At 43.3% G+C, this 22,632-nt stretch overlaps 1 protein-coding gene across 1 annotated transcript in view; it reads right to left on the minus strand.

Annotated features, from left to right (window-relative positions):
• Positions 1 to 22,632, minus strand: part of LOC111973957 (adhesion G-protein coupled receptor V1-like) — a 248,282-nt gene that overhangs the window by 43,911 nt on the left and 181,739 nt on the right. Inside the window, 1 exon segment of the mRNA XM_070446866.1 lies at positions 4,135 to 4,251. Within this exon segment, the coding sequence (XP_070302967.1) occupies positions 4,135 to 4,251 (117 nt within the window).

Consider the following 22,632-nt stretch of genomic DNA (forward strand, 5'->3'; position numbering starts at 1 on the left):
TTTTGTAATGGAGTAGCAGCCTTGGATGATCTCCCTAGGTATTAGATACTGGACATCTTGTCCTAGAGAGGCTTACACTAACTACACTACATATCTCCAGCTTGTGATGACAACACCTGTAAAAGGCCTATCCACATGTTCCTCATCCTTTTTTGTACATGTTGTACAATGCTTGAAGTGAGGATTTCACAGTAAAAGGACAACAGAACATTCCACATGATTCCATTTATGAGCTGATGAGTTCTCGGTGATCGGGTGGACATGGGGACAAACACAAGTGCCATAAAACCACCACCCCCTTCCCAGAACCCTCTGCTTCCATAATCATTATCATTCTCTAGGTGTTGTATCATCAGTGGCAGAGAGGGAGAGCGATAGATATAAAGAGAGAGTTGAAGTGAGAGAGATAGCTAGAGGGAGAGAGAGATAAAGAGAGAGAGTTGGAGGGAGAGCGAGCTAGGGGGAGAGAGAGTTGGAGGGAGAGAGACAGCTAGAGGGAGAGAGATATATAAATAGAGAGAGTTGGAGGGAGAGAGACAGCTAGAGGGAGAGAGATATATAAAGAGAGAGAGTTGGAGGGAGTGAGACAGCTAGAGGGAGAGAGATATATAAAGAGAGAGAGTTGGAGGGAGAGAGACAGCTAGAGGGAGAGAGATATATAAAGAGAGAGAGTTGGAGGGAGAGAGACAGCTAGGGAGGGAGAAAGAGATAAAGAGAGAGACTGTTGTGTAACGCATCATATTAGACAGCTAACAGAGTGCCACTTTAATTGAGCTCCAGCAGTGATAGCTGGGCGTGCAAATAACTGCATTAGGGGTTTGTGCTGTGCTGTTCCCTTGCTCCGGTTAAGCCGGATGAGGCTTTGGCAGGTGTTGGTTAGCCGTTACGCACTGTTGTGGAGCCCTACGGTACAGAAAGACAGTTCTGGGAGGACATCCCTATCCAAGGTGCTCAGTGTAACGACTCATAGCCTGGCTGATTCAACTACAGGCTGTTGTGTTCTGTCAAGGGACCAACCTGTATTTCCTCATTGCAGTGCTTCAACGCACCGTTGACTCAAGGCTTGATGAGTGCAATAAGCAGGGTCTGTGAAAGCCTCCTGGCTGGCGCCCCCGCATATGCCACTTAGAAAAAAGCTGATACTTGCTGACTCAAAGAGAGGGGGGTAATCCTCTGATCAATAGTATGGAGTATAAGGAAGGGTAGGGACATGTCGACAGAGCCAGGGGAAGGCACAGTGATGCAGACATGTTGGTGTTTTACCCAATATATTATAGACATATAGAGTGTGCAAGTGTAGCTGACAGAGCCAGAGATATCATCGATATTCTCATGAGCTACTATCCCACTATACAATATAGCACAGTATTTATTTTATTTATTTTTTATTTAACCTTTATTTAACTAGACAGGTCAGTTAAAGAACAAATTCTTATTTACAATGACGGCCTAAGAACAGGGGGTTAACTGCCTTGTTCAGGTGCAGAATGACAGATTTTTACCTTGTCAGTTCGGGGATTCGATCCAGCAACCTTTCGGTTACTGGTCCAACACTCTAACCACTAGGCTACCTGCCACCCCAATAATTTATTTTTGAATAATGTATTTTATACAGTAATTTTTGCTTGTCTTTATCAAGGGTGTCAATACTGTAATTTCAGACCTGATGGCATATGACCTGTTTATTCACATGGTTGGATTAACAGATGGAGCATATTTGGAAATGTAATGAGACTTCTACTTATCAAACCAATGTTGTCCTGGTTAGTTTAGGGTTAGAGCAGGGGGCATATGTTTCAAATGTCTCAGAGTAGGATTGCTGATTTAGGATCAGTTTTGCCTAGGGGTGGAACAAATTACAAATACTCTCCTTACTGTAATTGAGTAGCTTTTCCGAGTACTTGTACTTTGAGTATTTTTCAGTCAGTCATTTTACTTACTGTAAGTAAGTTTTGAATTAAGTATTGTACTTCGGTACCTTTTTAAAACCATCCATTACAGAGTAGAATTTTGTAGGCTATCATTATTAGTAGATCATGATGGCATGGAAAGTTTGCGGGCAGGAGCCCTTCGGAGCCAGAAAAAAATGGTATCGTTGTTTAGTTAGTAACCAATCAAATTAAATGCATTGCGCAAAAAACAGGCCAATCAAATCAAGCTGTTCACACAAACTTATGATGGTCGGAAGATTTCAAAAATAACTTTCATTGATGTCACGTGGTGTCCAAGGACCCAGTGTCCAAGGAGGAGAATCCCTGGCCGCATTTAATATCTAGGGTAATTGAGTTCAAATTAAATAGATTGAGAACAGAACTTCCACAACGTTACTTTTGTACCTGCCGGTGGGGCGGGAGTAATATAGCCTTGGGACAGAAGTAACAGCTGGTGAGAAGCAGGGGTTGGAACCGATTCAGGGAACAGGACCAAAAATAATGAAATTATTTGAGGAACAGAGTCAGAACCGGGAACGAAAGTGATCTATCCTGTTACGGAACAGAACCATTATTTTAAAAGCCTGGGAACCGGTTAATAATGTTCTTTTAAGTTCCAGTCCCACAAAAATCGCAACATAGCACCTATAGTATGCCATCGTTTCCCAAATGAGGTCGCAACCCCAGTCGCGCTTGGTTCAAATAACCGGGCTTACGTCAGCCGCTAGATGTGGTTGTAATAAATGGACGTGGAGAGGATCTGTGTCTGCACAACATGCTCTGACTACTGGTGTCCCCCAAGGCTCGGTTCTAGGCCCTCTCTCTATACACTAAGTCACTCGGCTCCGTCATATCCTCACATGGTCTCTGCTATCATTGCTATGTGGATTACACTCAACTCATTTTCTCCTTCCCCCCTTCTGACACCCAGTTGGCGAATCACATCTCTGTGTGCCTGGCAGATATCTCAGCTTGGATGTTGGCCCACCACCTCAAGTCCAACCTCGACAAGACGGAGCAGCTCTTACACACAGGGATGGCCTGCCGCTCAAAGACCTATCCATCACTGTTAACGACTTCACGGTGTCCCCCTCCTAGAGTGCACAGAACCTCGGCGTGACACTGGACAACACCATGTCGTTCTCTGAAAACATCAAAGCAGTGGCTCACTCCTGCAAGTTCATGCTCTACAACTTCCGTAGAGTACGACTCTACCTCACACAGGAAGCGGCGCAGGTCCTAATCCATGCACTTGTCATCTCCCGTCTGGACTACTGCAACTCACCATTGGCTGGGCTCCCCACTTATGCCATCAAACCCCTTAAACTTATCCAGAACGCTGCAGCCAGCCTGGTGTTCAAACTTCCCAAGTCACCCTGCTCCTCCGCACACTCCACTGGTTTCCAGTCGAAGCTCGCATCGACTACAAGAACATGGTACTTGCCTACGGAGCAGCAAGAGGAATTGCCCCTCCCCACCTTCAGGCTATGCTCAAACCCTACACCCCAAGCCGAGCACTCCATTCTTCCACCTCTGGTCTCTTGGCCTTCCCACGCCTACGGGAGGGCAGCTCCCGCTCAGCCCAGTCCAAGCTCTTCTCTGTCCTGGCACCCCAATCGTGGAACCAGCTTCCCTCTGAAGCTAGGACAGCAGAGTCCCTGCCCATCTTCTGAAAACATCTGAAACCCTACATCTTCAAAGAGTATCTTAAATAATCCCACATCCCATTACTTTTACTCTCAGTACTTTTCAAATGAGCTACTTTTTACTTGAGTAGTTTTAAAAATGTAATTGTAGTAACAATACTTCTACTTGAGTAGAATATTTCAGTAATCTTTCCACCTCTGGTTTTGCCTTTCAGATCAATGAAGAACATTAAACGTATACAGGTGGGATCTGATTCTAGATCAGCCCTCCGACTCTAATATGCATGATACAGGCCCTGGGTTCAAAAGCGGGCCTTACCTGGAGGAGCCCTGGTGTCAACAGCAGGCCTTACCTGGAGGAGCCTTGGTGTCAACAACAGGCCTTACCTGGAGGAGCCTTGGTGTCAACAGCAGGCCTTACCTGGAGGAGCCTTGGTGTCAAAACAGGCTTTACCTGGATGGAGCCTTGGTGTCAACAGCAGGCCTTACCTGGAGGAGCCTTGGTGTCAACAGCAGGCCTTACCTGGAGGAGCCTTGGTGTCAACAGCAGGCCTTACCTGGAGTAGCATCCAGCAGAACTGGCTCAGGAGGAAGTAGTGGGAGAAGAGGCCCAGAACGGCACAGCTGTCCTCTGAGTAGACACGGCCACGAAACGCAGACACCAGGAAACAGATCTACAACACACAGAGAGTGAGAGAGAGCGAGCGAGAGAGCGAGAGCGTGAGAGAGCGCGAGAGAGAGAGCGAGAGAGAGAGAGAGAGAGAGCGAGCGAGAGAGAGCGAGCGAGAGAGAGAGACATCTGAGAGGCCACAGAAACACTAATGCACAAACACACAGCAACACAACATTTGCCTGCAGACTATGCACTTTACTACACTCCACCTCTCCCATCTCTCACACAAACATATACAGCTCTTGCACGTCAAAAACCTTACACAAGCAGAAATACACTTGTCCATTGACACTTTCCCCCTGCAGACTAGTAATTGGATGATTGATGGCTGTGTTATCATGCATGTATTTTGAAACAGCTGACAATATAAGATACACCTTAGTGACATCCTGCAGACCTGTTACATCACAATGCGCAAACCAAAATAAACAACAAGTGACAAATGCTTCCTGGGTACCCATCCAGGAACCTGTATGTGTGTCCTACAGTAAATCCTTCAGCTCTCTGATGGCAGAGCTTAATTAACCCTTGGGACAGAGCCTTGTGCCACTACCAACCCATAGCAATATTTCTGCTTATGTAACACTGTCTGACACCCGGCACCGTGCCAGTGCAAAACACCAGGGATGGAGGGAGAGAGGGAGGGTGAGAAGGGAAAGAGAAGGAGGACACTGAGTGTCCTAACTCGGCTGGAGAGAAAGGAGACAAGCAAGAGAGAGAGAGAGAGATAGAGATTGAAAGAAAGAGAGAGAAATAATGAGAGAGAGACAGGAAGGCAAAGAGAGAGATAAAAAGAGAGAGTGAGAAAGAGTGAGAAAGAGAGAGAGAGAGCGCGAGAGAGAGCGAGCGAGAGAAAGCGAGCGAGAGAAAGCGAGAGAAAGCGAGAGAGAGAAAGCGAGAGAGAGAGAGAGAGAGAGAGAGAGAGAGAGAGAGAGAGAGAGAGATACAGGCAGGTAGAGATAGAGAAAGTTGATTGAAAGTGAGAGAGGGAGGAAGAGAAAGAGAGAGGGAATGAAAGTGAGACAGGCAGGCAGAGAAGAGGGAAAAGAACAGTGGCTACAAAACCTGCCAGACAGCCAGGAGAGCTTCAGAACGTCCAGATGGCAGGTCAAGCACACTGCAGAATTATGCCTCTTCCTCTCTCTTACAACTATCTAGGTGCATCATCATCATCATTAGACTGCAGCTAATTCATCAACGTACCATGCTGGTGTAAACACACAGTATTGTATATTGTCTACACTATATACTATACTATACATGCCATACTAATAAACTATAAACTCCACCCTCTTTCACACACCCAGATAACAACAAGCAGGTGTGAATTACATATTGTTTGTGTGAGCCAGGGTGTTAGTTTCTTGACAGGACATAATAAGTCTGCATATTGACTCATGTCTTGTCGTTGGGGTGAATAACATGTTTGTACAGCCGGCTTGTATTTATCAGGTTGACAGTAATGTCAGTGTTGCAAGAATATATTTCACCCTAGTATGTATAGTATTTACGTGTGAAGAGTTTTGTAACTACTGCTTTCGTAACCCTCAAATTGTCAGAGGACCATCCGCATACGGTCATTCTCAGGGAGCTAGTTATATTTCCATGATAGAGCAACATTAGTGTCGAAACCCCAGGATGACAGGAGGGGCCACTAGCCCAGAGCCATAGCCTATCCATGATGACTCAGTAAACATCACAAATACCAACTGCTCTCCATATAAGAACCTAAGCCGCGCGAGAGAGCAAACAAGCTCTCCCTTCCAATCAGACAAGTATTAGGATGTATTAGGATTACAGCTGTGCTCGATTTACTTCACAACGCGGTTGCTCAGAGCAACCTAGCGCAACAAATAGAGCATGAAGCTGTGTCATTTTACTTCAGCGCTGAGATTGCACCTCCACTAGGGTGGTGTGTCAGTTGGTTGCTCCTTTCTGTCCTGTTGTTCTTTTCAAGTTGCTCTTAAGAAGGGCTCAAGATGGGAACATAGGTTGAAACCCCACCCTGCCGCCGTCATTACAGAGCGACCTTTCCAAAGCAAACAGATAGTTAGCGACTCCACACACCACATATCTCGGATTCTGCTGTTGAGTTAGGCGAAAAGTCAGGCTTTATTTAAATAAACAAATGGGGTAATTCTGTTTCCGGTTTGTTTTGCAGCTCTGTATGGTGGGAAAAAAGGAGGGACGTTACAGGAAGGACCTGGGATGGAGCCTTTGAAAAAGGTGGTTGCTTGGAATTGTGATTCCGGGCAGCAGTTATTGGGCCCGAATAAAACCTTTGGCAGGGTTGGGGAGTAATACATTACATGTAAGGGATTACAAAAAAACGGTAACTGTAATCCGTTACGTTACCAGCAAAAATATTGTAATCAGATTAGAGATACTTTTGAAAAACTAGATGACTACTTCGAGGATTACTTTTAAATTCAGAAAGGAGGTTTGCGACTATCTGTTTTCTCAATGACATTCAAATCAGCATTGAAAAAAGGCGCACGTTTAAGTTTGTTCCACCTGAGCGAGTCTGACCACAAGTCAGAGACCACTATGATGACACACCAAATGTGTTTGATGGATCGCGGGAAAAGAGCAGGAATAGGTTTTTGTAGGCTACAGTCCAAGGTATGTCTTCCAATGGTGCGACTGCTGTCGGCATCCAAAGATTATCCGACTTGAATAAACGCTTGGAGGTAAGGATGACAGCAGTGGTGTAGTCTACGGCGATACGGATATCACTTATTGTTATCTACATAGCGCATTGATGTGAATCACACTGCTGCTCTCTCATTTAGCTATTTCCGTCTTATGGATTGTGGTTGTTGTGGATGGCTGTTAACAAATCTAAATGTGTATTTGAACCCAATAATGGTTGAATTCAAGAAGTTTAAGCTGCCTATCAATCATTGATTAGAAACCAGTGGACAGCCAGTGAAAAATGCGCTCTTGCAACAGCTGCACAGTGCAGATCCCAGCCTATGGAATAAAAGTGGGGCTTTTATTGCTCAATCTAATTCATGCTGATACATTTTTTTAATCCATAGGCCTAATGGACACATGTTCAATCTCACACACTTTTGATAGACTTAGAGGGGCAATCTGTAGTTGCTACATCAATTTTTGGACTTTTAATTTATATATATATATATCCATTGATACTTGAAGAATATAACTGAAATGAAATGCCTCATGAGCTTAGTTCAACTATATAGCTTCATTTTGTTATTTTTATTTAACCTTTATTTAACTAGGTAAGTCAGTTAAGAACAAATTCTTATTTACAATGACAGCCTACCCCGGCCACACCCGGACGACGCCGTGCCAATTGTCCGCCGCCCTATGGGACATAACATGGTTAAAACAATAACTGACATCATGGATGGTCAGTCCTTGCATCCATAGCTATGTCAATTCATCTGAGAGAGTGGATACATTTCTCCAGGCCCATCCCTCAGCTTTTTTGTTATTTTTTCATCTGTGGATTTGCTCTTTAAACAGCTGCATATTATCAAGATATCAAAGTGTCACCAATAAAAAGGTAAACAATAGGCCTGTAGCAAATGCAGCATATGACATTACTTTTTCACATGTAAATAGCACTTTTCAGTAGTGCTCAAAGCATGCCATTCCATGAGCGCAGCATTTATTTTTCAATGAGCCCAATCAGTCCTCCATGACAACAAAGTCATAAACAACACAGTAGGACTGGCTAATAAGTCCTTAGTTTTGGGGTCATGCTCAGGTAAAACAATTAGGCTAATCTATACTTCCATATTTCCAAGTCCTATTCTTGAAGATCAAGGGGTATAACATTTATTGGAATGACTGGAATTCKGATAGACTTTGGTTTTTAATGTAAAGAAAACATTGAATCGTATTATTATATGTAGTAGAAAGCGATGGGTTAGAAGAAGTCTACATAACCAACCCATAAAGTACAATGTAACATCCATATATGACCAGCTATGTAAACATTAACATTGATTTATCCTGCAATAGATGTCGTTCAATTGGTAACATACATGTTTGTCTTCTTCTAATGCCTCTTAAGGGGAAAGTAATCTAAAAGTAACTGAATGCAATCAGATTACGTTACGGAGTTTGGATAATCCAAAAGTTACGTTACTGATTACAATTTTGGACAGGTAACTAGTAACTGTAATGGATTACATTGTGAGAAAGTAATCTACCCAACCCTGACCTTGGGTTAGCCAAGGGCACATCATGCCACAAGCATCGCACGCGGGCGAGCACACGCACGCACGTACACACACACGCCAACCAACTAGTAGTGGTGTGTGGGTAAAATCACTATGTGTTGTGATAATTGCGTTGCCTGCTCTATAACCTGTTAGTTCATATGCCTTGACACCATGATATATAAGTCAGAGACAATAACAAGACACAGTGGCAGAATAAATTCAACCACACATTTGTTTCATCACAAAGCCTGAGAGCATCCTCTGTCCAGTGAAGTCCACAAAGCCTATTGCATATAACAAACAGTTACACTACCTACAGCATGGTCAATCCAATTAGCTATTAAACTACTATTGATTTAGAACCATGGAGAGTTACCGCAAGTCACAAAGAAAACAGGAGCTGGCTCCATTATTCCAGCACCATTTCAACTTCAACATCATCAAATCAACCTATGCTTAGTCTAAGACAGTGACAACTAAAATGTTCACAAAACAATTTCAGTCCAATCAATGTAAGCTAGACAGCGTGTGGCTGTCCATGGGACTGGTTTCTGTGTGCATGTGTGTGTGTGTGTGTGTGTGTGTGTGTATATATATATAAGTAGAAAAAACATGTAGACTAATCTTACTTGTAGAGAAACACCAATGCCATCCTTTTTCTTGTTGCCGAAATGGTCTATGACTCTGTCATACAGTACATGCTTTTAGTTTTTGTTGTCCTAGGCTACCTGGCTAAAATGATTGCTCGCTAGCCAAACTTCCTTTCATTGGCAACGATTAGCTAGTTAACATTAGTCTTCTACATCTAGCTACATTCTAAACTTCCATCCTCTCAGGGCAGAGGCACAATGTAAGAATTTATGGTTGGATCAGAATCGCCGTTATAATCTTTGGCCAGTACGGAGAATTAAGTAAAACCTCAAGTCCAAATCTCCATCCATGTCTAATTTAGGATAGGGACAATTTTAGCTAGCTAGCTAGCCAACGGAGGTCAACAACACAACGAGATACAAATTTGTTTTTTTGTCAATGATGTTTGGCTTTTGATGTGATTGCTGTGAAGCCAAATCCAAACTGGCTTCCCTTGACACAATTTTTTTGATGGGCCGGGACCATTCACAGTTCAGTTCACTCAGTTTAGCTCAACGCTGATTGGCTACTATTTTATAATAATAAGGGAGGCCAAATGCTCGCTGGATTCCATTCTATTCAATGCTACAGGCGGCAACCCGGACTACAGGAAAAGGAGGACCGAGCACGCCCCCATTCTCATCGACAGGGCTGTAGTGGAGCAGGTTGAGAGCTTCAAGTTCCTTAGTGTCCGCATCACCAACAAACTAACATGGTCCAAGCACACCAAGACAGTCGTGAAGAGTGCACGACAAAACCTATCCCCCCTCAGGAGACTGAAAAGATTTGGCATGTGTCCTCAGATCCTCAAAAGGTTCTACAGCTGCACCATCGAGAGCATCCTGACTGGTTGCATCACTGCCTGGTATGGCAACTGCTCGGCCTCCGACCGCAAGGCACTACAGAGGGTAGTGCGTACGGCCCAGTACATCACTGGGGCCAAGCTTCCTGCCATCCAGGACCTCTATACCAGGCGGTGTCAGAGGAAGGCCCTAAAAATGGTCAAAGACTCCAGCCACCCTAGTCATAGACTGCTCTCTCTGCTACTGCACGGCAAGCAGTACCGGAGCGCCAAATCTGGGTCCAAGAGGCTTCGAAACAGCTTCTACCCCCAAGCCATAAGACTCCTGAACATCTAATCAAATGGCTACCCAGACTATTTGCATTGCCCCCCCCTCCCTTCTACACTGCTGCTACTCTCTGTTATTATCTATACATAGTCACTTTAATAACTCTACCTACATGTACATATTACCTCAATTACCTCAACTAACCGGTGCCTTGCCTTTGCACATTGACTCTGTACCGGTACCCTCTGTATATAGTCTCGCTATTGTTATTTTACTGCTGCTAAATAAAAAATAAAAAAAACATTTTTTTGATTTGATTTGATTTGAATATCATACAGACAGCATCAGATAGATGGGGCTACACATACAGATAGAGAGGGGCGTTGTTTTCTCACTCGGATGCTTTCTCCGGTGAGATACAATCAGCCTCTTACGAATTGAAGGAAAATTATGAAACACAGAGAGACGAAAGAACCCATGAATACACGCCACTGACACCAACACAGACTCAGGGGTAGAAGTAACATAGTACATGTAAATCAGGGACACTTCAATTAGCATGATATGTTACATTTCCTATGGTATGTATTCATTTGTGTATGCGATCGCACATTTCATATGATATGTTACAAATTATAATCCGCATGATATGTTATGAATTCCAATTTGTTGTGGCTAACATTAGCTAGGTGGTTAACGTTAGCTAGGCTAGGGGATAGGGTTAAGGTTAGGGTTTAGGTTAAAGGGTTAGGGGAAGGGTTAGCTAACATGCTAAGTAGTTGCAAATTAGTAAGTAGCTAAAATTCTAAAGCTGTCCGTGATGAGATTCGAACACGCAACCAAATGGGTTACTAGATGTTTGCGTTATATTCATATTATACGCTCACCCATCCACTCCGACCAACCACCCTACTTTCGCTTTTGCCTTAAGTAACCACCAACCGTCTTATGTAACCATACCAAACGTAACATATCATACTAATTTGAGTGTCCCGGACTTACGTTTACTACGTTACCTCTAGTGTATTAGACCAGGCTGCACACACACAAACTTGATTTTCTCTTCTTCGCGTGCCTTGTCAGAGTGTAGCCTATATTGCATGGCAGGGAGAGGGTCAGCTCCAGTCAACAAGCCCATCCCCAGACAGAGCCTGTCCATTGATTAAAGCGACAGTACAACCCCACCCATCATTCCCCTCCCGCCCCCCTTCTGTTTCAGACAGCCTCTCTATCTCATGACCTTTCTGTCTGAGACCTCGACCACCACACTCCCAAACCAGCACCCCCTTCCACTGCTCCAAACTCCTTTAACCCTAAGTGAGAGAACAGGTATACCACATTGTTTTAATAATCTGTTTTGTAAAGTCATACAGAGGTGGTACCTACGTAGCTACCTCGTTGGCTTGGATGGTTTGTGTTTATGTGTATAGCCTTTAGCGTGCTGGTGGTGGTAGCTAGCACAGACGTGTGGAACTGTAAGTAGAGGCTAGAGGGGCTGCAGCTGCTGTGGCTACATAGCTAAACGGCCGAGTCATGATAGCTAAATCACCACACCTCTCTCTATCTGCTCTGTTGGCTAATGGTGACCCTGTGATGACATAACAGAGACCCGATAGGGGTGCTACTCTAGCCAGAGGGCCTTGAGAAGAGGGTGTGTGTGTGTGTGTGGTGGGTTGGGTGTGAGTGTGTGAGTACTGAGCCATTTACTTTATGTTTGTATTCTTATCTTTTATTATTTCAGTCAAACAACTGTTGCACAGCAGCCAGGGATGTACTGTTCTCTGCTGGGTGAGACTCAGGGTTCAGAAAGACTAAACCTTATACAGTGCCTTCAGAAAGTATTCACACCCCTGGACTTTTTCCACATTTTGTTGTGTTACAGCCCGAACTTATCTATACACCATACCCCATAATGTCAGATAAATTTTATTTGTAGAACATTTTCACAATTAATAAAAATATGAAATGTCTTGGGTCTATAAGTATTCAACCCCTTTGTTATGGCAAGCCTAAATAAGTTCAGGAGTAAAATATGCTAAATACAAATCACATAATAAGTTGCATGAACTCATTCTGTGTTCAATAATAGTATTTAACATGATTTTTTAATGACTACCTCATCTCTGTACCCCACACAATTATCTGTAAAGTCCCTCAATCGAGTAGTGAATTTCAAGTACAGATTCAACCACAAAGACCAGGGCGTTTTTTCAATGCCTTGCATAGAAGGGCACCGATTGGTAGATCAGTCAAAATAAAAAAAAGGAGATGCTGAATACCCCTTTGAGCAAGGTGAAGTTATTAAGTAGGCTTTGGATGGTATATATATACACCCAGTCATTACAAAGATACAGGTGACTATCCTAAATCAGTTGCCGGAGAGGAAGGAAACTGCTCAGGGATTTCACCATGAGATCAAAGTTGATTTGAAAAAAGTTACAGAGTTTAATGGCTGTGATAGGAGAAAACAGAGGATGGATCAACATCATTGCAGTTACTCCACAATACTAACCTAAATGACAGAGTGAAAAGGAGGAAGCCTGTAGAGAACACAAATATTCCAAAACATCCATCATGTTTGCTATGAGGCGCTCAAGTAAAAAATGTGGCAAAGAAATTTACTTTTTGACTTGAATACAAAGCGTTATGTTTAGGGCAAATCCAACACAACACATCACTGAGTACCACTCTTCATATTTTCAAGCATGGTGGTGGCTGCATCATGTTACGGCTATGCTTGTCACTGGCAAGGATTGGGGAGTATTTTTTTTTAAATAAATGGAATACAGTAATGCACAGGCAAAATCCTAGAGGAAGATCTGGATGTCTGCTTTCCAACAGACATTGGGAGACAAATTCACCTTTCAGCAGGACAATAACCTAAAACACAAGGCCAAATCTACACTGAAGTTGCTTACCAAGACAACATTGAATGTTCCTGAGAGGCCTAGTTACAGTTTTGACTTAAATCGGCTTGAAAATCCATGGCAAGACTTGAACATGGCTGTCTAGCAATGATCAACAACCAACTTGACAGGTGGAAAGCATGGCCAGCAGTAGAGAAATGCTTATTGAAATTCTCGATTATTGTGGATTTATCAGTGGTGACAGTGTTTCCTAGTCTCAGTGCAGTGGGCAGCTGGGAGGAGGTGCTCTTATTCTCCATGGCCTTAACAGTGTCCCAAAACATTTAGGAATTAATGCTGCAGGATGCAAATTTCTGTTTGAAAAAGCTAGCTTTTACTTTCCTAACTGACTGTGTGAATTGTTTCCTGACTTCCCTGAAAAGATGCATATCGCGGGGATTATTCGATGCTAGTGCAGTACGCCACAGGGTGTTTTTGTGCTGGTCAAGGGCAGTCAAGTCTGGTGTGAACCAAGGGCTATATCTGTTCTTATTTCTAAATTTTTTCAAAGGGGCATGCTTATTTAATTAAGATAGTGTTTAATTTTTCAGTTTTGAAGGCGCTGTATATCAATTACAATGAAATCATTTTTTGTAGACGATCTACACTAAATACTCTGTAAATAGAGGAGGAAAGACAGACCTCAGTCGGGGGAGATCGACAGACCTCAGTCGAGGGATGAGGGAACAGACAGACAAAGGCCAAAGCCGTTTAGCAAACTCACGGTGTTTACATTTGTTAGATGTATGGAGGAATGTGTCTAAGATCCCTCCCAATGTGCTCTCCAATCTCATATATATATTTTTTATATATACCCTCCCTCGCAAGGGAGGGTGCCAGATTTTTGAAAACAGGGATTTTTGAGATAAAAATGATTACTTGTTAAACAAAATCTCTTTCTCTGAGCAATTGTATTCCTATACAATAAATCATTTCCCAATTTTTTGAGCATACAATATAGTTGTATACATTTTTACAAATTTTTATCAAGGGTGCCAATAACTTTGGTTGTGACTGTATATACACAGTACACTCTGGTTAAACATGAACCACTAAGGCACGCCTGAACAAACAACTTAAAGCCTGCCTCTAATTTCTGATCCCAGGGTACCAGGGTCTCTCTCTATCACAGATGCAATCCAGTTCCAGGCGCCCCTGCGCCCAGGGAATAGATACATGCCTGGCATTGCAGCAGAGTGGAGGAGCAGAGGTGGGACTAGGGGAATAAAGCTTCCTCTGTGGAAGACTGCATGTGTGTTTGTCATCAAGCACCAAGGTCAAGGCGGAGGACTCGGGGGAATGCCATTGGTCACACAGTTCAGAAGATGGGCCAATCAGCGGGGCTCCCCTTTGTTCTCTGGTGTTAACAACGTGTCATCCAACCATGTGCTTGTTTTTATGTCTCTGGTCTGAAGGGATTAGACGTGATGTCAGATTGTGCTGTCTCAGTGCCAGGTTGTTATTGTTTTTATGTCTCTGGTCTGAAGGGATTAGACGTGATGTCAGATTGTGCTGTCTCAGTGCCAGGTTGTTATTGTTTTTATGTCTCTGGTCTGAAGGGATTAGACGTGATGTCAGATTGTGCTGTCTCAGTGCCAGGTTGTTATTGTTTTTATGTCTCTGGTCTGAAGGGATTAGACGTGATGTCAGATTGTGCTGTCTCAGTGCCAGGTTGTTATTGTTTTTATGTCTCTGGTCTGAAGGGATTAGACGTGATGTCAGATTGTGCTGTCTTAGTGCCAGCTGGAGGTTGTTTTTCTGTCTTTGGGATAAATATTGGGGCGGCAGGTAGCCTAGTGGTTAGAGCGTTGGGCCAGTAGCCGAAAGGTTGCTGGAACGAATCCCTGAACTGACATGGTAAAAATCTGTCGTTCTTCCCCTGAACAAGGCAGCTAACCCACTGTTCCCCGGTAGGCCGTCATTGAAAATAAGAAGTTGTTCTTAACTGACTTGCCTAGTTAAATAAAAAAATAAAAAATTTAAGAATAAAGTGATCTCAACATGAAATCCAATGTATCTGAGGTATGCAAACGAGGTTTGAACAAGAGTTAGGATTTGAGGTCTCAATAAAGCCTACAACAAATTGACATCCAATTGGCTTTTTATCTATTTAAGCCATTGATGGTACCACAAAGCTGTTGCATGCAATTAGGATTAAACTGCGAACTAGGAAACAAAGTTATTGCTAGTGATTCAGCAATCACTGAAAACAACAGCAGCTTTTGTGATAAAAACATGGCCTCGCAGAAGAACACAAAGAAAAAGATGTCAAACAATGAGTGCGAGGCATTAAGTATCATGGCTTCTTGGTGCTGATCCTGGAGGCATCCTCCTTCCTTATGTTGTGCTAATCTAACCCAATCGATTGTGCTGTGTGCTGATGCTAGTTAGCTAGCGTGCCACTGGGCTAATAATAGGATCTGACAGAAGCATTACATCAGTGGGAGTGGAGACCTGTCCGCCAGACGGTCCATAGCACCAGTCGGCCGTCCTTTCCCCTCCTTCTCTCCCCCCGCCCCCTCCTCCCTCTCTCCCTTCCTCCTCTATCAGCTACCGGTCTGAACTAGCTCTTTCCAGCCCAGGCAACATCTTGGGTGTTTCCTCAGCTGCTTTTGTTCAGACACAGACTGCAGTGCAGAGCACCAGCTTAAGCCCACGCCGACCCCCACCCCTATCCCCAGTGAGCCCTAGCTTCCTCTATCCACCCCTCAGACACAGGCAAGCAGCCTGCTACTGGTCTCCTCTAGCAGCCCCACCCCATCAGGTCACATAGGGATGGCTAGCTCAATCGTTGGTGGGTTAGTAGGTCAGTGTGGGACAATGTGGTCTCAGGGAAATGTATATTATTCTGTACATAAATCCATCCCACTCCATTTTGTATGATATGTTACGTTACATTAAGAATGGAATAGCAGTCGTACAATATTATACAAATTAGAGGACATATAGTATCATACGTCTTACCTGGTCGTATAATAACGTACAAATGGGATGATGTAATTTATCATACATCTTGGAGGACGTATAGTATTGCGAGTCTTTATCTGAGACCAGGTTACTTGTTGCACTGTTACAACAAAAGAGAGAATTACTTGCACCTGATTTATGATTGGCTGAAGAGGCATGTGAGCTGCCTACCCAGGTAGGATGGTGACAGAGTGAAAAACAACCTACCGTGAGCACAGGACATGCTCAGAGTTTAAACAGCAACAACAGCAGAGGAAATGGGAACATCTAACTGCTACGTACATACCGTGCATTCAGAAAGTATTCAGACCCCTTGACTTTCCACATTTTGTTACATTACAGCCTTATTCTAAAATGGATAAAATTGTTTTTTTCCCCCCTCATCAATCTACACACAATACCCCATAATAACAAAACAAAAAAGCGTATTTAAAAAAAAATATTTGCACATTTATTTTAAAAACGGAAAAAAATCACATTTACATAAGTATTCAGACCCTTTTCTCAGCACTTTGTTTAATTTCATCAAGAAGTTCCTTCTCTGTAATTTGGCTTTCACATGAGTCTTTCTGTATATGTTAATTGTACAAATGTGCCTAATTGGTTTATTGATACATTTTCAAGTTCACAACTATGCACTCTCCTCAAACAATAGCATGGCATTATTTCACTGTAATATCTACTGTAAATTGGACAGTGCAGTTAGATTAACAATAAATTAAGCTTTCTGCCCATATCAGATATGTCTATGGGGGGTGGGGCGGGGGGGGACTGATCCTGTAGAGGTTTTAATAGAAAAACAAAATCCATACAATTAACTTCGGTTAGTGGAGATGGAGGAGACTGAAATGAAAACATGTGCTTAAAAATACTTTGCGTCCTCTTTCAAAATATGTTTGCTGAATCATGGATGACAAGTTTTAGTAAATTATTTTTGGCAGTATTTATATGTTGAAGATTAAAAAATTATTTGGTTAATTTTCCCCCATATTCCACCCAGTTCGCTTTATTTTTATAATATATTATACTTGATCTTTCTTGAATAAGTCCCTCCATTTCTTTTTGTTTTTCCCTTAACGTATTCTGTGCCTCTATGGTACAGTTTGTATCGCTATCTATCTGTACTGTTAGTCTTTCTATTCCCTTTGTTAACATGAACTCTTTTGACCTAAATTATTTTTGTATAAAATATGATCACTGAATTGCATGGCCTCTAAAGGCACATTTAAAGGTGTCCCATACAATAAGGGGATCTGCTGTACCTATTTTATGTTGGAAAAAGTTATAAATTCTTCTGTCCTAGTTAAAAACAAGTTATCATCCAGTAGGCTTGGATTCAATTTCCAATATCCTCGCCCACGGGGAAATTCTGTAAGAGTAATGTATATGCCAATTATTTGATGGTCCGACCGCATGGCTTGGTTTTTGCGCTGAGATGCACTGTCAAATCAACTCAAATTTTATTGGTTACATACTGTACACCTGGTTAGCAGATTTGAGTGTAGCGAAATGCTTGTGCTTCTAGTTTCGACTATGCAGTAATATCTAACAAGTAATCTAACAATTTCACAACAACTACCTTATACACACAAGTGTAAAGGGATGAATGGAATGGTCTGCCTACCCAAGTGAGAGACGCAGACTCGGTCTCAACCTTTAAGTCTTTACTGAAGACTCATCTCTTCAGTGGGTCATATGATTGAGTGTAGTCTGGCCCAGGAGTGTGAAGGTGAACAGAAAGGCTCTGGAGCAACGAACCGCCCTTGCTGTCTCTGCCTGGCCGGTTCCCCTCTCTCCACTGGGATTCTCTGCCTCTAACCCTATTACAGGTGCTGAGTCACTGGCTTACTGGTGCTCTTTCATGCCGTCCCTAGGAGGGGTGCGTCACTTGAGTGGGTTGAGTCACTGACGTGATCTTCCCGTCTGGGTTGGCGCCCCACCTTGGGTTGTGCGTGGCGGAGATCTTTGTGGCTATACTCGGCCTTGTCTCAGGATGGTAAGTTGGTGGTTGAAGATATCCCTCTAGTGGTGTGGGCTGTGCTTTGGCAAAGTGGGTGGGGTTATATCCTTCCTGTTTGGCCTGTCCGGGGTATCATCGGATGGGGCCACAGTGTCTCCTGACCCCTCCTGTGTCAGCCTCCAGTATTTATGCTGCAGTAGTTTGTGTCGGGGGGCTAGGGTCAGTTTGTTATATCTGGAGTACTTCTCCTGTCTTATCCGGTGTCCTGTGTGAATTTAAGTATGCTCTCGCTAATTCTCTCTTTCTCTCTTTCTTTTCTCTCTCTCAGAGGACCTGAGCCCTAGGACCATGCCTCAGGACTACATGGCATGATGACTCCTTGCTGTCCCCAGTCCACCTGGCCGTGCTGCTGCTCCAGTTCAACTGTTCTGCCTGCGGCTATGGAACCCTGACCTGTTCACCGGACGTGCTACCTGTCCCAGACCTGCTGTTTTCAACTCTCTAGAGACAGCAGGAGCGGTAGAGATACTCTTAATGATCGGCTATGAAAAGCCAACTGACATTTACTCCTGAGGTGCTGACTTGCTGCACCCTCGACAACTACTGTGATTATTATTATTTGACCATGCTGGTCATTTATGAACATTTGAACATCTTGGCCATGTTCTGTTATATCTCCACCCGGCACAGCCAGAAGAGGACTGGCCATCCCTCATAACCTGGTTCCTCTCTAGGTTTCTTCCTAGGTTTTGGCCTTTCTAGGGAGTTTTTCCTAGCCACCGTGCTTCTACACCTGCATTGCTTGCTGTTTGGGGTTTTAGGCTGGGTTTCTGTACAGCACTTTGACATATCAGCTGATGTAAGAAGGGCTATATAATCATTTTATTTTATTGATGAATAAGAATAGAATATGTACTATATAATATATGGATGAGCAATGGCCGTGTGGCATAGGCAAGATGCAGTAGATGGTATAGAGTACAGTATATACATATGAGATGAGTAATGTAGGGTATGTAAACATTATATAAAGTGGCATTGTTTAAAGTGACTAGTGATACATTTATTACATCCGATTATTAATTATTAAAGTGGCTAGAGATTTGAGTCTGTATGTTGGCAGCAGCCACTCAATGTTAGTGATGGCTGTTTAACAGTCTGATGGCTTGAATAGAAGCTGTTTTTCAGTCTCTCGGTCCCAGCTTTAATGCACCTGTACTGACCTCGCCTTTTGGATGATAGCGGGGTGAACAGGCAGTGACTCAGTCAACTGTGGGACCTTATGTAGACAGGTGTGTACCTTTCCAAATCATATCCAATCAAAAGAATTTACCACATGTGGACTCCAATCAAGATGTATAAGGATGATGTCTCAAGGATGATCAATGGAAACAGGATGCACCTGAGCTCAATTTTGAGTCTTACAGCAAAGGGTCTGAATATTTATGTAAATCAGGCATTTCTGTTTTTCATTTTTAATACATTTGCAACAATTTCTAGAATGAAGGATAATGAAGGATAAAAAAAAAGACAGATAATGGATAATTAAGGATAATGAAAGATAATGAAATATAATAAATTACAATAAAAAATGTAGGATAACATACGATAATGGATAATGAAAGATAATGGATCATACATAATTGACTATAATGAAGAATAATGGTTAATGATGGTGGTTGCAGCACTGTTCCAACGGAGAACGCAATGCCTGTTTCTAATCCACTAGGATAAAGGGAAAAATGTGATCCTCGTGTAACAAAAAGACCCCCTCAAAACACCAATGACAATACCTGTGACGGACGTTCTTTGACACAGAGAGCCCTGCGTGCCGTAGGAGATGACATGTTGCTGTTGCTGTTTGATACCTTGTACAAGTTGCCTCAGGTCAATGCGTATCAGTAAAGTTCACTCATGTTTTCGGTCAACACTCTCCGCGAGCCTTGCTGAATCCACAAGGACTGGGCTGTTTTTAAATAAACAACCAGTCCTGTTTTGCACACCAAACAACCACCACGCTCCTCTGCCCCCTTGGGACATCATCACCCGCACCACAGAGACCATCGCGAGGAGTCGGGGGTGAGAGGGGAACGCGGGAGGGGACAGAAACAATGTTTAATGCATCACGAGCCTGCACAAAGCTAAGACTAGAGGAGCGATGAGGGTGTTCATATAAAATATCATGGCTTCCTATACGTGAGATTATGATAGTGGTTCCTAAAAGGGCAGGAGGATGTAGCTGAGGTGGTGATGCAACCAGGTCATCCGTTTCAGTCATCTAGGCACAACTGTGGGAATATTCAAGTGTAGTGATACAAAAGGTAAAACCATGTGATTTCTTTGTTGTCACACACACACACACACACACACACACACACACACACACACACACACACACACACACACACACACACACACACACACACACACACACAGAGAGAGAGAGAGTGGGTAAGGCAGCTTGCTGTTCTGTGAGTAAGCTATTCCAAATTCTAAGCCAGTAGTTCTTTTTTTACAAGAGAGGGTAAATGGCAGAGGTTACAGTGGGCTCTCGGTTGTCATGGTAACTTTTCCTAGCCAGGGTCATCCGACAGCAAGGCCAGCAGGGACCATGGTCACACGTTTGAAAACATGGCTATCATTCCATCAGGTCCACATAGCCATAACCTTGTCCCCAGGCGTTTGTCTGGTAACGAGATCACCATCGCCATAACAGCGACAGCAAAGAAGGAGTATCAACAGATTCTATGCACATAAAAGCTGTTGAACTGCCAACTGAACTGCTACGGTATGTGATGGGAAGTCTGTTTTAAAGTCACAAAGCACTAATAAAAAGGTGTTCAGCACCAAATCACATTCACCATCACAGTATACCTCCTTCCTGTTATATCCATCCATCCATCCAGAGTGAAGCTTCTCACAGCTTCCCATCCCCTCTACAATGTGTCCTCCTGACACAGGGGCTACAGTAAACTGCGCTAATCTGAATGGCACCACGGTTACGTCACAGCCGGCCAGCGGTTAGTTTGTTGGGTTGGTTGCGTCATCACCAGAGCAGCACGCCTCTCTGATTAAAGTTGCACAAGTTAGGTGATCCCCCTGATTACAAAGGAGGCACCACTTGACATCCATTTGAGAGATTTGGAGGGGTACTGGGGATCACATCCCTGGATCATTGCATCCCTTCCTGATATCATGATCCTGTTCAATAGGCGTGGGTGCTTGATGACTGTATAATGGTCCGTTGACCGAAGAGGGATCCCCCAGTATTGTACTGTACCAAGACTACTGCATTCATCAATGAGTGGATCAATACACGAGGCAGGTTAGGTTAGGCACTGAACATTCAGTCCTGCTGTCCACACAGCCAATTCTGATGGGATGAATCAGCTGTTGCAGCCACTATATCTGGCTGTTTCAAATGAATGTCTTTAGGAAATTAATTGTTATCCAACATCACATAGGCAGCTTTTGCACACTGACATTGGAAGGCTGTACTTGTCTTTAGTGATGCCTGGGTGCAGTGCTTTGTTGAAGAATATCCAGATTGCTTGAGTATACAGTAGGGCAGCTGTTTCCAGCATTAAGCCTCCAGAACAACCAGCAAATGAGTTCTAGGAGACAGAGCAGAGGGCTTCAACTGTTTCTCCTTGGAGCAGAGCCTTGAAATGTATTAGTGTGCTCTAACAGCATGGCATTAGATAGCAGTGGTGGTCTTTGGAACTATTCATTGGCAGGCCATTCATTTGTTCAGCTTTCTGTGAGCTCTGACCATGAATGGAGAGTGGCCCCAACAGGACAGAGTGGGAAACGACTGAGAGTAAAAGCAGCTGGACTAGCTATCGCTCTTTCTTGAGTGGCACAGTCAGAGTGTATGTGTGCGTGTGCGTGCATGCGAGTGCGTGCCCGCGCTTGTGTGTGTGAGAGAGTGAGACTGTGCTCGTTGGTGTGTTGTCATGGTAACCCTCGCCATTGACTCCACAGATGAAGCCTGGTTCCGTTCCAACACTTCTCTGACCTAGTGTTAACCTAAACAAAGCTCTATGCCTGGGCAGACTGAGTGTGATTGGCTGTTACTGTATACTGGGAACAAAAGGTATAAATATAAACAAGGCTCAGTCTAATTAGGGACATTTCCACTCAGCAGCACATCCTCTTCCAGGAAATGGATCCTTTCTCCTTTTCTATTTCGGGCTGGCACACCATTCATTGTGCTTCCAGCCCTGCACAGTGTTGTTCTTCAACCTAACATTTGTCGTATTTCAACATCGTTACTGTTTAGAAAGCAAACGCTATAATGTGCAACATTGTGGAAAATGGAGCAAGGCCTTTTCAACCAAGAAGCCACGCCTCTGGTTACACACATTTCCATATGACATTACTTTTTGTCATAGTTAAGATATCAATACTGGTAAACTGAGGTTTCAACAAATAGTAAATCATCAATACTGGTATACTGAGGTATCAACAAAGAGTAAATCATTAATACTGGTATACTGAGGTATCAACAAAGAGTAAATCATTAATACTGGTATACTGGAGTATCATTAATACTGGTTATCTGAGGTATCACAAAGAGTAAATCATTATACTGGTAAACTGAGGTATCAACAAGAGTAAATCATTAATACTGGTATACTGAGGTATCAA

The sequence above is a fragment of the Salvelinus sp. IW2-2015 genome, linkage group LG15, assembly GCF_002910315.2.
Source record: "Salvelinus sp. IW2-2015 linkage group LG15, ASM291031v2, whole genome shotgun sequence".
Classification (NCBI taxonomy): domain Eukaryota; kingdom Metazoa; phylum Chordata; class Actinopteri; order Salmoniformes; family Salmonidae; genus Salvelinus; species Salvelinus sp. IW2-2015.